The sequence below is a fragment of the Callorhinchus milii genome, unplaced genomic scaffold, assembly GCF_018977255.1.
Source record: "Callorhinchus milii isolate IMCB2004 unplaced genomic scaffold, IMCB_Cmil_1.0 Scaffold29, whole genome shotgun sequence".
In the NCBI taxonomy this organism is placed as follows: Eukaryota; Metazoa; Chordata; class Chondrichthyes; order Chimaeriformes; family Callorhinchidae; genus Callorhinchus; species Callorhinchus milii.
The window spans coordinates 2,393,852-2,408,133 of record NW_024704770.1 but is presented as its reverse complement, the minus strand read 5'-3'; the positions used below and the strand labels follow the sequence as shown (position 1 = coordinate 2,408,133).

At 50.2% G+C, this 14,282-nt stretch overlaps 1 protein-coding gene across 1 annotated transcript in view; it reads left to right on the top strand.

Moving 5' to 3' along the window:
* The window catches only part of notch3 (notch receptor 3), a 60,123-nt gene that overhangs the window by 17,660 nt on the left and 28,181 nt on the right, over positions 1 to 14,282 (top strand). The window contains exons 3-4 of the mRNA XM_042344657.1: positions 11,999 to 12,141; positions 12,336 to 12,671. Coding sequence (XP_042200591.1) covers positions 11,999 to 12,141; positions 12,336 to 12,671 — 479 coding nt within the window. The remainder of the gene's footprint in view (positions 1 to 11,998; positions 12,142 to 12,335; positions 12,672 to 14,282) is intronic.

Sequence of the window (14,282 nt, the reverse complement as noted above, 5' to 3'; positions counted from 1 at the left end):
TGGTCACTTGTGAAAGGCAAACGCTTAAATATATTAATAATAATAATCCTTGCATTCGATATAGCGCCTCATCACGTCTTCGAGACGTCGCAAAGCGCTTCACAGGATATACTGTAAAGTGAATTAGCTGCATGTTTTGTGGGCGAAACGCGGCAGCCAATTGCACACAGCAGCGTCTCACAAACAGTCGTGGATTGAAGTGACCGATTTATTATTATTAGGTTTTTTGAAGGGGTTATTACCCTTTGCAAAACAATCTGCAATCGACTAATACCTGGGTTCCTACTTGCTGCTAGATAAACATAGGCGTGTGCGGAGTAAGGAAACTTTCACAACTCTTCACCCTGCCTCCCTGGGAATTGAATTCACTATGTCTCGCTTGAGAGGCGAGTGGTCTAACCGCTGAGCCACCGGACTCCATACCTAGCCTTGATTTGTGAATGAGCCCTTAATGGCCGGTAATGGAATGAGTCTCACTTCCAGGCTTCAATCAGCAAGCTCGAGACGAGTTGAATTCTGCTCCTTGATACAGTTTGACGGTGTTTACGAGCTATTATCGCTGAAGGAAGCCAAATCCCCCCCTTGTTTCCCACCTTCCCATCCCCGAGTAAGGTGAACACTAAGTGTGCCTAAGGCGGCCTGGACTCAGTAATGGAATGAGAGCCTTATCTTGCACCTGCATTTCATCTGACCTGTGATCGCTGAACTCGCTGACAGGAGGTGGAGCTTTTTCGATGGCTCAGCCTCTCAGCGTGGTTACACTCGCGGTTCAGTGGGACGGGATGAACCTGAGGCTGATTCAATTAGATTTCTCTTAAGTGGCTACCTGATAAGTGAGTGTGGCTGTTCATTTGCAGGCACAGGGTTTCGTTCAGATTATCACTGGCTCTCTGCCTGTCACCCAACTTGATGAGTGGGGCTTGACATTGAGTGATTGAGTGATTGATTGATTGACATTTCCCTGCATCGACAGCAATGTAGGGAATGTAGCACCTTGGGAAGTCTTCCCGATGTGAAAGGCACTACACAAATTTTATTTTGTGTTGTAGTGTTGCAGAATCAATGCTATCTCCCCAACTACCCCCCCCCCACCCAGGTTTGTTCAATGAACAGCAGAAACTTACAGGAAGGTCCCAGTCTCTCAAGAGGATCCTGGTTCGATTCCCAGGCGGGTCAGGGATGAAACCTTAGGCAGGTTTCCTTGCTCCACACATGTGCTCGCACATGCCTCTGTTTACCTAGCAGTAATTAGGAACCCGGTTGTTAGTCGATTGGTGGATTGCTTTCCGGGGATAATAATCCCTCCCAAAAATAACTAAAATAATAATTAGGTCACTCAATCCACGACTGTTTGTGAGGTCCTGCCGTGGGCAATTGGCTGCCGCGTTTAAATATAGTCAATTCATTTTACAGTATATGGTGAAGCGCTTTGAGATGTCTCAACGTTGTGATAAAGCGCTGTGTCAAATGCAAGTATTATTATTATTATTGTCTGTCCTCTGTTCCCCTGTGTCAGCGCAGATGGCATTGGTGACTTACATTTGGGGAAGAGAAAAATCAACTGATAAATCTTTGCTCTTGAGGCCCGAAAAGCCTCTTGGTCTTAGGTTCAAGACATTGTCTTAAAACTGGAGAGGGATCAGGCAGGATTTTGCATACGTCTTAGCTGAGTGGAAATTGCCGTGGTCGCCAAAATACACAGTCACTACACTGTACAGTAAATCCTGTGAATTCTCAGCTTGGTTTGGAGACTCTTAATAATAATAATAATAATCCTTGCATTTGACGTCTTCGAGATGTCTCAAAGCGCTACACAGAATATACTGTAAAGTCAATTGACTGTATATTATGTGGGCGGACTATGGTTAAGCATAGTGATGGGTTTCCGAGTGTGTCAGACACCCGGCTGTCCAAAAACAAAAACCCTGTGACTGCGACTTTTCTCTAAAGTAAAACTCTACGGATTTTTTTTTTAAAAAAACTTCAGATTGCAATTCTGCCAGGAAACGTGTAAGCGGAATCGTGTGGTCCAGAATTATTGGTTCTGTCTGGATTGGGAGTTCTGTGCAAGGAATAGGGAATCTGGGTTCAGGACTAGGATCAGGAGTGAGTTTGTCTGGAGTTCTGCAGCTCAGTGATTAGAGCCTTCGCCTCGCAAGCGAGAGACCTGGGTTCGATTCTCGGCAGCGCATAACCTTGGGCAAGTTTCCTTACTCCGCACAACTGATAATAATCTCTCAAGAAATAAAATAATAATTTGGTTACTCAACCCACGACTGTTTGTGGGACTGCTGTGCGCAATTGGCTGCCGTCTTTCACCCACAAATATACAGTCAAATCGCTTCACGGTACATTCTGTGAAGCGCTTTGAGGCGTCTCGAAGACGTGATAAAGCTCTATATCAAAATGCAAGGATTATTTATTACATGTTGAGGGGGCCGGGGCAGGGTGAGAAGGGAGGGGAGTGGAGGGGGGAGGCGAGCAGCCCAGCGCTAGACTATGTGTGACCATTCTCTCCATTGTTGAGAGCGTTGGATACTGCAGGAATCTATGGAGACGTCACTGTTGGTGGCATCTGCATGTGGCCCCCAGGGCTGGTGTTTGGCTATTCCTTTTATATGTAGATGAGGTGAGTGTCTGAGCCTCAGTCTAAAGGCTTGCACATCTTCTAAGAATGGCTACTTCAGCTGTCAGCCCGACCCTGATCACAGCAGCCTTCAACCCCCAAGCCTGAAATTCATTCATTTAGCTCTGATTATCTTATCCATCCAGGTTTTTTTGAAATCTGTTTCTTTTCAAAGAGTTCGGATAAAACTTCTGCCACTTTTCACCTCTTTCCTCTCTCTCTCTCTCTCTCCCTCTTTTTCTCTCTCTCCCCCCCTCTCCCCCCCCCCCCCCCCACACACCCTCTCTCTATCGCTCGGCCTGGGACCAATTGATTGGAAAAAGGTTTTCCGTTCACCCTCGCAGGGCAATAAGTGTTAGACACAACTAATAATTTAGCTACAATTTGCCAAAGAAGTCAAGTTGACAAGTTGCTGGGAGGGGAGGGGGTCCACCTAGTGGATGCTATTTTGAGACCCCTCCCCACTCCCCCCCCCCCCCATATGTCAAGGAGTTTGAAATTGTCGCATTAAAGAGAATTAAATTAAAGACTTTTTGTGGGGACGCTGCTGCGCACAATTGGCTGCCGCGTTTCGCCCACAAAATACACAAGTCCAATTCACTTTACAATGTATCCCGTGAAGCGCTTTGAGAAGCCTCGAAAACGTGATGAGGCTCTGTATCGAAGGCAAGGGATTATTCTAAATAATAGCAGAAGCAGCTGGGAACCCGCAGCAGGTCAGGCAGCATCCATGGAGAGAGGAAAACGAGTTAAAGTTTCAGGTCGATGACCTTTCATCAGAATGACGAGGATTATTATCATTGAAGAGTTCCTTCACAAGGGTATTACTATCCAGAAACGATATTTGGGTTATTTGTAACCTGTTGAGCGTTGGGGCATGTTGCTACCTGCTCAATAAACCATCAAACCGCAACGGCCCTGGAAACAGGGATGTGCCCCAGAAGGGACATCCCAAACCGGTTTTCCTTTGGGAGTGGGAGAGACAGAGAGACAGGATGAGTGCCTCGGTGCCAGTAATTGAAACAGTCATTTCTGCTCCGAGCAAGTGCGCCGTTCAGAAGCCAATCCTCTGTGCACTTTGCCTGGTGTTGATGCAGCAACCAGTGGTCAGGAAGCAATTATCCCCCAGTGTGACAGGCTGGATGGAGGCCACTTGGAACAGTCCAGTCACCGCGTGAGGAGCGGAAAGCGCTGTGTGAATGTTTAACTAACCCCGGCCTTATCTGCCCCACCACTTTCGGCATTCTCAAACTCTTTTTACACACCCCCCCCCCCACCACCCACCCAAATAATATGGTGGCATCAGTAATCCCTCTGTTGTGTTTACCTGGGGACGGCCTTTCAATGGGGAGAGGAAGGGCACAAGGCGTTGTGTTTTATTCGCTGGGTGTCGGCCTGGCTCAGTTGCTTGCACTCTCGCCTTTGAGTGAGTGAGAAGGATTGGATTCCAGCCCCACGTGTCAGGACTTAGAACTCAGGTCAACTGTGCAGACATTAAACCTGGCTCTCGGTCCGCGCCTGTTCAGGTGGTGCTATTCGAAAAGAAAAGGGAGTTTGGAGGAAGGAAGGAGGTTATATGAGGTTAGGCACCTGTCCACAAGGTTTAATCCTGTGGCGGGGAGGGTTGAGAGAGATGTAGAGGTGTGATTGTCCTGCATCATTTCCTTCCCCTTTAAGTCTGGCCCGTCCTTTTATGTGCCAGTCAGTGGATCCCAATCCCAAGGTCTGTGTAGTGAAATAAAATCACATTGCACCCTGTTAAGGGTTTCTACATGGCGATGGACCAACAGAGTTGCCTGCCCCTGACATCAATGGAATGCATGAATATACCACTCCCTCCCCAATAATAATAACCAATCATCCTTGCATTTGATATAGCTTTTCGCGTCTTCACGCTTTTCTCCCCTCCCCCCCCCCCGCCCCCTCCCCCGTTTGAAAGGATTCCCACTGACATCTGTGTTTGCCTGAGAAGCAGACAGAGCGAGTGCAACGAGAGCTCTAAGCAACCAGGTCCTGGATCAATGCTCATTGTTCAGTGTGTGTGTGTAGTGTGTGTGTGACCCTTGTTATCTCAGCCACACAGATAGTGAATGAGAAGAAACATGGTATAATTTTTCATACGGTTGTGACCTTCATTCCTTCCATTGTTCAGCGAGGGAGGGTGTGTTACTAACGGAGCCAGGGGGGGAGGTGGGAGGGAAGGGAGAATACCGCAAGGAGAGGTGCATCTAGACTGGCTTGGCCGTTTTCTTCCCCCCCATCCCACCCCCCTCCCCCACCCCTATCTCTTCCGACTCCCCCTATCTTTCAAAGAAGTCCGGACGACAGGGCTGTCACCTACATTGAAGGGGCCATGGCAACGGGGCCCAGAGTTTGTGGATTTAAGAAGTTACAAACCAAAATGGAGGAGGCTGATCACAGCCTCAAGGAGGGTTGCTCGTTCATTCTCCCGAAGAGCTGTGCCCTCCCCACCCCCCCAGAGATCGAGTGAATGGTGCCTTTTTTAAGCGAGGTTGGAATTTAGCAACAACAACTTGGATTTCATATAGTGCCCCTCACGAAGGGTAGTGTCACAGAGCACTTAGCATCCACCCTCCCCGTCTTGCAAGGCTCCCAAGTGCTTCCACTCCCCCCCACCCCCTCACTCTTCCCCAAGCACATCAATAACAGGATCCTTGTCTGGAGATCTCGATCAATCTCACCCCTCCTCCTCCTCTACCATCTCCCACAGGATGTTCTTCTTTCACCCACTTTTTGGCACCCACTATCAACAACAAAAACAACAAATTACATTTACACAGCGCCTTTCACGTCAGAAGGACGTCTCAAGATGGACAGTCAGGGATCCACACCAGAGCTGGTGGTTGGGTTCAGGAGGGGTGGAGGGAAGGGAGGGTAAGTGTAGGAGGGTGACCAAAGGCTCGGTCGAAGAGGAGGGTCTTGAGACTTGAGACGGGTCTTGAAGGAGGCAAGCGAGGGGGACTGTGGGATGGAGTTCCAGAGGGTGGGGGCAGAGAGGCTGAAGGCCCGCCCACCGATATCAGACTTCAGACTCGAGGTCTTTGCCTTTTGCTTCTCTCCCCGACATCAAAACCATCTTTAAAAGCACCTCTGTGACCGTGGCTTTGGTCACCATCCTCGCTGGCTATGTGAAGCCCCTTTCAGCCGTTCATTTCTCTCTGAAAGGCACTAACGCAAATCCCAACAGTTCTATCTTCCCGGGAAGGTCTCAGCAGTTCTATCTTCCCGGGAAGGACATTTTGCGCTCTGGGACACTACCCTGCGAGAGGGGGCGCTATATAAATGCAAGTTGTTGTTGAATAAATTAGTTGGTTTCTCATTAATCTGTGTACGTAGCTGGGAGGGAGAAGGCTTTAGTAACTGCAGCACAGTTTGACTGGCGGGCAGTCTAGTCTACGGTGAAACCGTGGAGATGGGATTTCAGGCAATGATAACCTCGCTGGCAGCGGTTGTGAGGGAATGAGACACGGATAGGAGGCGAGTGCAGAGTACCTGTTAGAAAGGTAGAGGTGCTCTACACCAGGGAAATGGGGCCTCCTACCTCGAGCTGTTTTCCTGTGTAAGGCTTGGCTCAGAGACCATGGAAAACAGATTCAGGGCAACTAAGGAACTGGCCCAGAGACAGTAATGGCTCAACCCAGGCACTCTAGACAGCCACTTCCTCTTATAACTAAATGATAATAATCCTTGCATTTAATATAGCGCCTTATCACGTCTTCGAAACATCTCAAAAGTGCTTCACAGAAGACACTATATTTTGTGGGTGAAACTTGGCAGCCAATTGTGCACAGCAGCGTCCCACAAACAGTCGTGGATTGAAGTGACCATATTATTATTATTTTTTGAAGGGATTATTACCCCCGGAAAAGCAATCAGCTAACAACTGGGTTTCCTGCTTACTGCTGGGTATACAGAGCCAAGTGGAGTAAGGAAACTATATATTTTGTGAGATCAATGTAATATGGAAAGCGTCCTTCCAGTGGGGAGCTTGTTGGCTTGTTGGGAGGTGGGTATCTCACTACACAGTGGAATAACTTACTGTGCCCACCGTGACCCGAGACAAGGTCGGGTGTGTAAACGATTACAATGTTGAGCAAGTTTCCTTACTCCACACGCCTTTCAAAGACAGACACGATGGGCTGAATTACCTTTTTCTGTGAGATAAGATGAGATGAGATGGCTGTGAGATGCGCTGTGGTACCTCATTACCTTGCGGGGTTACGATTCGGGGTTATGATTCGGGGATCACCCTTATTTCCGCAGCAGTGGAGACGGAACCTTCTGGAATGCAGCCCCCGTGGTTTAAGGGTCGGAGAACGAAGTCCAACGCCTAAATCGTCCTCATTGTGCGGCGGCCTGACCCCGCGACCCCCTTTCACGGCCCACAATGGCGTGTTTTAGTCTTAATTCTTGTGTCCATTGGGGGAAGACAAAAGGAGCAAAATAGTCACCGGGAAGCAACAAAAGGGAGCTCCCTCTCTGCCATCGTTAATCATTTACAATCATTTTTCACTTTCTCTCTTTTTTTAAAAAAAAAGCCACTGTATAAATGTTCTCCTGCTGCCCCCTCCCCACCAACCCCTTCTCTTTCCCCCAACAAAAGCAATCCCATTAGCCGGAGGGAGGGGATGGTGGGGGGGGCGGGGTGGGGGGGGGCGGTGGGAGGAGAATGGAATGTTTTTTTTCTCAGCTGAAAATCTCTCTTATTTCTAAAGAGACTCACCGAATCCAGATGTTTCGGCTTCTGATCGCCGTCGCCGCACAAACCGTAAATGATAATTTGGTCACTCAATCCACCGCTGTTTGGCGGGAACCTGCGCGGTAGGCTGCCGCGAAATACAGTCACTCCACTTTGCATCCTGTGAAGCACTTTGAGACGTCTCGATGACGTGCTAATAGCAGCAGTAACAATCCTTGCTTTTGATACAGCGCCTTATCACGTCTTCGAGGCGTCTCCAAGCGCTTCACGGGATGCACTGTGAAGTGAATGGACTGCATGTTTTGTGATGAGGGGCTATATCAAACACAAGGATGATTATTATTTTATCTAGAGATGTACGCGCGTGCCCTTGCTTGTCTGTGGGTTGGTTGTGATAAGGAGCTCGCCATGCCACCTCACAGGGTGGGTATGTTCACAGATTATAGGCACCCACCTGTGCCCCCATCCCCACGGCATTGTTTCGTGCTTACGACAAGGCAAAACCGAGGATGCACCGTGAAATTGAGCACAATATTTTGCAGTCAGCCAGCCAGCCAGCACCACCCCCCCCCCACCCCACCCCCAGGCAGCCAGCGAGTGAGACAAGGCGTCTGTCTCATTGCAACGCTAGGAATTTCCCCCCTGATCCTTGGGAGATTCATTCCATGACTGCTCGTGGGACACTGCTGTGCACAATCGGCTGCCGCGTTTCGCCCACAAAACATACAGTCAATTACACTTTGCTGTATGCTATGCTCCGTGAAGCGCTTCGAGATACCTTTAAGACGTAATAAGGCGCTGTATCAAATGCAAGGATTATTATTATGCTAACGTGAAGGCTGGCAGTGTTGTTCTGATTTTTTGGATCAATGCAGTTGCCACAGAGGCTGAACCCGCCCTGTCTCGCCCCTGTCTGTTGGGTTTGTATCACTCAGAGGCATTGATTAGCCTCTAATCCTCACATGGTGCTCCCTGGTCCCTCCCTGCCCTCCTCTCCTCACACTCCTCCGTGTTTGCTTGTTTGCTAAAACTTTAATCATTGATCAAACCATCAAAGACATCTCCCGACAGAGCGCAGGCCAGAGTGTAAATGGGATTGGAAGCCAGGCTGACACACTACTTTCTCTCTCTCTCTCTCTTTCTGTGTGTGTCTCTTCCTCTGTGTGTCTGTTTCTCTCTGTCTCTCTCTCTCTTGTGTATCTCTCGCTCTTTGTGTCTCTCTCTCTCTTTGTGTTTCTGTCTCTCTCTCTGTGTCTCCCTCTCTCAGTCTCTCTCTTTGTGTCTCTGTCTCTGTGTCTCTCTCTCGGCTGGTTTTATGTTTCCTGTGGATTACAATTCTGCCAAATTCTCTCTGCCCAGCGGCCTTGTCGGAAACCAAGCTGTGAATTCTGACATCAGGTGGAAAGCTCATGGGCTTCTTGCACAGCGAAGGGGGAGATTAGCAGATTCGCCAAACTGCAGAGACGGCTTTTTCCTCATCCCACACACCCCCACCCACACCCCCTTCTCTTACTCGAGGCAGAGTGAGGCGGGCGCGAGGCCAGTGGGCTGATGCGTGTACGTTTTCTGTGAACTGTGTCCTGCTCAAGTGCCAGTGAAATGTGACCTGGCTCTTTACGCCAAAAAAAACTTTAACTTGCTCCAAAGAAAACCACGGTAACTGCACAGTTCTGTGTTCTCGGGATCAGTCAGTGCTACACTGTACAGTGTATCCGTCAAAGCTACAAGTGCTGAGATGGTTGCACGGTGTATTAGAAGACTTCTCTGTTTCTGGTTACGACAAGCTCCACCTGTCTCTGAACTGTAAATCACTGAGACCAAGACCTCCTGTGGAAACTGACCCCCTTCACCGACGTGGGGGAGCTACCACAGCCCGCTCCATGTCCCCCCCATCGCCTGTCGGACCTTCCGCCTCTCTGCCCGCACCCTTTGGAACATCCATCCCGCAGTCCCTCCGCTTCACCCCCTCCCTTGCCTCCATCAAGGCCCGACTCAAGACCCTCCGCGTCCACTGCACCTTGGACCATCCTCCTACCCCCAACTTCCCCGCCCTCCGCCCCTCCTGATCCCAACCCCCAGGTCGGTCCAAATCCCTAACTGTCCATCCAGTGCTTTGGGATGTCCTCCCAACGTGAAAGGTGCTGTGTAAATGTAATTTGTTGTTGTCTCAACAATGTAATAAGGCACTATATCAAATGCAAGGATTATTATTGTGACTAACAGTGCGTGACTGCAGTCGCATACGCTCTTCCCCTCAACGCAGCAATGAAAACTCACGTAACAGCCAGTTGCCAGTGAACCAAACTAGAGAAAACACAGCACATCTGTGACAATCTTAAGCGATGCCCCCTGTGGTATAGAGAGCTACCTCCCCCTCCCCCACCTACGCCACTCCGAGGGTGGGATTAGCCGCTGCTTTCAGGCCCCCTGCATTAAATACAGCTGCAGACACCACCTGCCGTCTGGCACTCTACAAGCCGTATTTATTTTCTGTAACTAAAGCCTCCTCAGGTTCGCTTTGGTGCCCTAGGAACTTATCAATTCACTGCCCCGGCGAGCGAAAGAGCACACAAAGAGCCCTTCTCCCTCGCCTTCTTCAAGGCACGACCCTCTTCTTCGACCAACTGTGCCTTCGGTCACCCTCCTACGCCTACCCCCCCCCACCCCACCCACTCTCCACCCCTCCTGAGTCCAACCACCAGCTCGGATGCGGATACCTGACTGTCCAGCGCCTCCCGACATGAAAGGCGCTGTGTAAATGTCATTTGCTGCCGCTGTTGTCGACCTGCCCCAGCTCAGATTCTCGACAGAGAGAGTCACAGGTCCGAGTTTGATTTATAATAATTAATAATAATCCGTGCATTTGATACGGCGCCTCATCACGTCTTCGAAACGTCTCAAAACGCTTCGCAGGATACACAGTAAAGTGAATTGACTGTGTGTTTTGGGAGCGAAACGCAGCAGCCAATCGCGCACAGCAGCGTCCCCGCAAACAGTCGTGGATTGAAGTGACCGATTTATTGTTATGGTTGTTATTATTTTGGTCGCGAGGGAGATCCCGGGAGGGAATCGGTTGAAATAGAAAGCGCAAGAACGAGAAAAAGAGGGTTGTGAAACTTTGGGGCGACTTCACAGTGTTGTGACTCAAGTCGGAGGAAGAGGTCGGTGCCGAGGAGAGATGAAGGGACACAGCTGGCTGGGTGGAGGGTCGGGGGCTCTGCTGATGAGGGAGCAGACAGTGTGGGAAAATCTTCTTCTTGCCCTGAGGAGGCCTCGCAGTCAAGTTCTTCCCAGACTCAGGGCCCAGCTGATGGGAACAAGCTGTAGGAGCTCAAATGCAAGACAGCTTCGTAAACTCAAACCCCCTCCTCCCCCACGGCTCCCCCGCCTTGATTTATAACTGGCTTTTATTATAATAATAAATAATAATAATCCTTGGGTTTGATACAGCACTTCATCACATCTTTCGAGGCGTCTCAAAGCCCTTCACAGGATAGACTGTAAAGTGGCGAAGACTGATGCCGGGGAGTGGGGGCGGCGGGGGGGGGGGGGGGGAGAGGAAGTGACCGTAAAGTGTAGTCACTGCTTTGTGGGTGAAATGCGGCAGTCAGTTGCGCACAGCAGCGTCCCTCAAACAGTCGTGGATTGAGTGACCAAATTATTATTATTTTATTGATTTATTTATCGAAAAGGGATTATTACCCCATGGAAAGCAATCTTGCCAAGCGACAGCCAGGTTCCTACTTACTGCGAGGTAAACAGGTGTGTGTCTGGAGTAAGGAAACTTGCCCAATGCTTCGCCCTGTCCCGGGAATCGAACCCAGGTCTTCTGGCTTGTGAGGCGAGTGCTCTCACCGCTGAGCTGCAGGACTCAATGTCCTGTTATTATTTGAAGGCTCTCCCCATCCTTCCACACAAAAATACCCAGTCGAGAATTTACCAACACAAACTTGCATTTACACAGCGCCCTTCACGCAGTGTAGCGTCCCGGAGCGCTTAACAGTGGAGGAGACTGATTTCGGGGTGGAGGGAAGGGAGGAGGTGACGCTTAAGCACAGTCGAAGAGGAAGGTCTTCAGTCATGATTTAAAAGAGGGAAAGGAAGGGGACGAGGCGGAGGGATTGAGGGAGAGAGTTCTATAGCTTTGTTCCACCAGTTCTGTTCAGTGCTTTAAACCTTACTGGATTGACTTCCAAGTGAAATTCCTTGCTACATGTCAACCTGGTTCAGTTGGCAGCGTCCTGGCTTATGGGTCTGAAGGTTGTGGGTTCAAACCGGGGTGGGTAGGAGAAGAGGAGCGCTGTCCTTTGATATTGGGGGTGCTATCATTCGAATAAGAATTAAGTCCTCCACTGTGTGTTCAGGGGACAATAACAATGTTTGCGGGATGTCTGCCGCGTTTCGCCCGCAGAATACACAGTCCCTACGCTTTGCGCTATTCTGTGAAGCGCATTGAGGCGTCTCGAAAACGTGAGAAGGAGGTGTATCCAATTCAAGGATTATTAGTACATCAAATGGCAGGATTATTATTGTGTATGGCATATCATTTTGAAAGACATTAAACCCTTGTGGGTAAAAGCGACTCTAATTGCGTTGGTTATCTGTGAGACCCTCTCGTTCACTGTCTACCCGCTAAATTGCTGTGTGTGCAGGTGTCGGACGGGCTACCTGGGGGAGCGTTGCCAGTTCCCGGACCCCTGCCAGCGGTCACCATGTCTCAACGGAGGGACTTGCCGGAACTCGGTGGTCAACGGGACAGTGCAGTACACCTGTAGCTGCACCCGAGGATTCAGAGGTGAGAGCGAGCGGGTCTGGGTCTGTGGCGAGCGGAGGTGGTGGACTTGTGGGTGGGGGGTGGGGGCGCGGTGGGAGGTAAGCAAGTCGGAGAGGGAATAAAGTGATTTAAAAACGAGCGAGAGGACCCCAAGTAGCTCTGTTTTTTCTAAACTGTTTTGTTGCTGGCCTGACTTGTTGTTTCCTCGCCCGCAGGAGCAAACTGTTCCCAGATCGACGCCTGTGCCACCAACCCCTGCGCCAACGGGGCTCGCTGTGCCAACTGGAACACTCGCTACAACTGCTCCTGCCCTCCGGGCTACAGCGGCAAGCACTGCCGCACCGACATCGACGAGTGCAAGAGTGCCGATCGCTGCCACAACAGGGGCACCTGCCTCAACACGCCCGGCTCCTTCCTCTGCCAGTGCCAGGCCGGCTTCACCGGGCAGCTGTGCGAGAGCGTCTACATCCCCTGCGCCCCTTCGCAGTGCCGCAACGGGGGCACCTGCCGACAGACTGGAGACCTGACGTACGAGTGTGCCTGCTTACCAGGTGAGTGGGTGACTCCCTGAACAGCAACGACAACACATTGCATTTCACGACGCCTTTCACGTCGGGCGGACGTCCCAAGTGATGTAAGAACATAACATAAGAATTTGCTGGCGAAAGACGACCAAGATCCATCTACTTCGGCTTCCACCATCCTGGCAGTTACTCGACATGTCGTGTCCCAAACTATCCGCTGTATCCCAAGATATTATTTTCCAGCAGAAATCGATCGAATTTGTCCTTAAAACAAATGACGTTTTCTGCTTCCACTGCGTTTCCCGATCCGCACAGCACACCCTCGTTCTAAATGGACCGAGCAGGTCGTGACGGCGATCTGAGTGTGCGTTACTTTGTTGGCGAGGTCAGAGTGTCGTAGGCGCTTGTCTAGTACAGAGGTCGTGCATGGGGTCAGAGTGGCTCCGGAATAATAAGATCAAGAAAAACAAGCCTTGGTACCTGGCAGCCCGCCACAGCTCTGTGAATAAACCGTGTGAAGATATTTATGTGAGATGTCAGCTTCTTTTCAGACCCACGGGTCTTGGCAGGAAACAGTTTTCTATGGGACAGGAAGCAATTGGAAGCATTTCACTTCAACGGCACTGAATTAATCACTGGCTCTGCTCGCAAGAGGCCCCCACACACTGAAAACAGCAGCCGTGACAGAGGAGGGAGTACACAAAGCCCGTCTCTAACCCCACACTTTCTATAACCCTCTCACCAGCTTCCACTGATATATAGCTTTACACTGACCGAATGGCCCTGAGCTCAGAATGCATTGCAATATATCACGCGTCCTATATAAGGAAGAGGTGGGAGTAGGCAATGGGCTATGAGACGGGTTTATGAGGAGAGTGAAGATACTTAATATAATAATAAGTATCCTTGAATTTGATATAGCGCCTTATCACGTTGTTGACACGTTTCAAAGGGCTTCACAGGATACACTCTAAAGTGAATTGATTTAGGAATGAACAACGGGATAACCTTTATTTCACTCAGTGCCTCTGATTTTGAAACCTCTCGAAAGTGCTTCACTCGCTGTGGCTGTCAAGTGTAGTGACTGTCTGTTTGCAGGCAAAACGCAGCAGCCGATTTGTGTACCTCAAGGTTACACAAGCCTGAAGCGAATGGCCACTTTATCTGGAGGCTTGTTGGCCAGGAGAGAGGGAGAAACTCCCTTCTCTTTCCCACTTGGGAAACGTTGAGCTGAGTTGAGCTGAGAGCCATCATTTACTTGCATTTACACAGCACCCTTCACGCGGGGTAGGGTCCCTGGGCACTTGACAGTGGCAGAGTCTGACCTCGAGCTGGGGCAGAGGGAGGGAGGAAGGAGGTGACCTTAAGCACGATAAAAAGGAAGGTCCTTAGGCGGGATTTGAAAGTAAGGAGGGAGGAGGCGAGGTGGAGAGATTATGGGAGGGAGTTTCAGAGCTTCGGGGCATAGTGGCTGTAAAGCACAGACACCGATGGTGGAGCGGAGAGGGAGAGGGACGAACAGGAGGCCGGAGCCAGCCGAACGGAGGCAGTGGGTGGTGGAGTGGGAGGTCAGCAAGTCGGAAACGTAGAGAGGGGGGAGGGCATGAAGAGGTTTGAAAACAAATTCTTCATACAGAA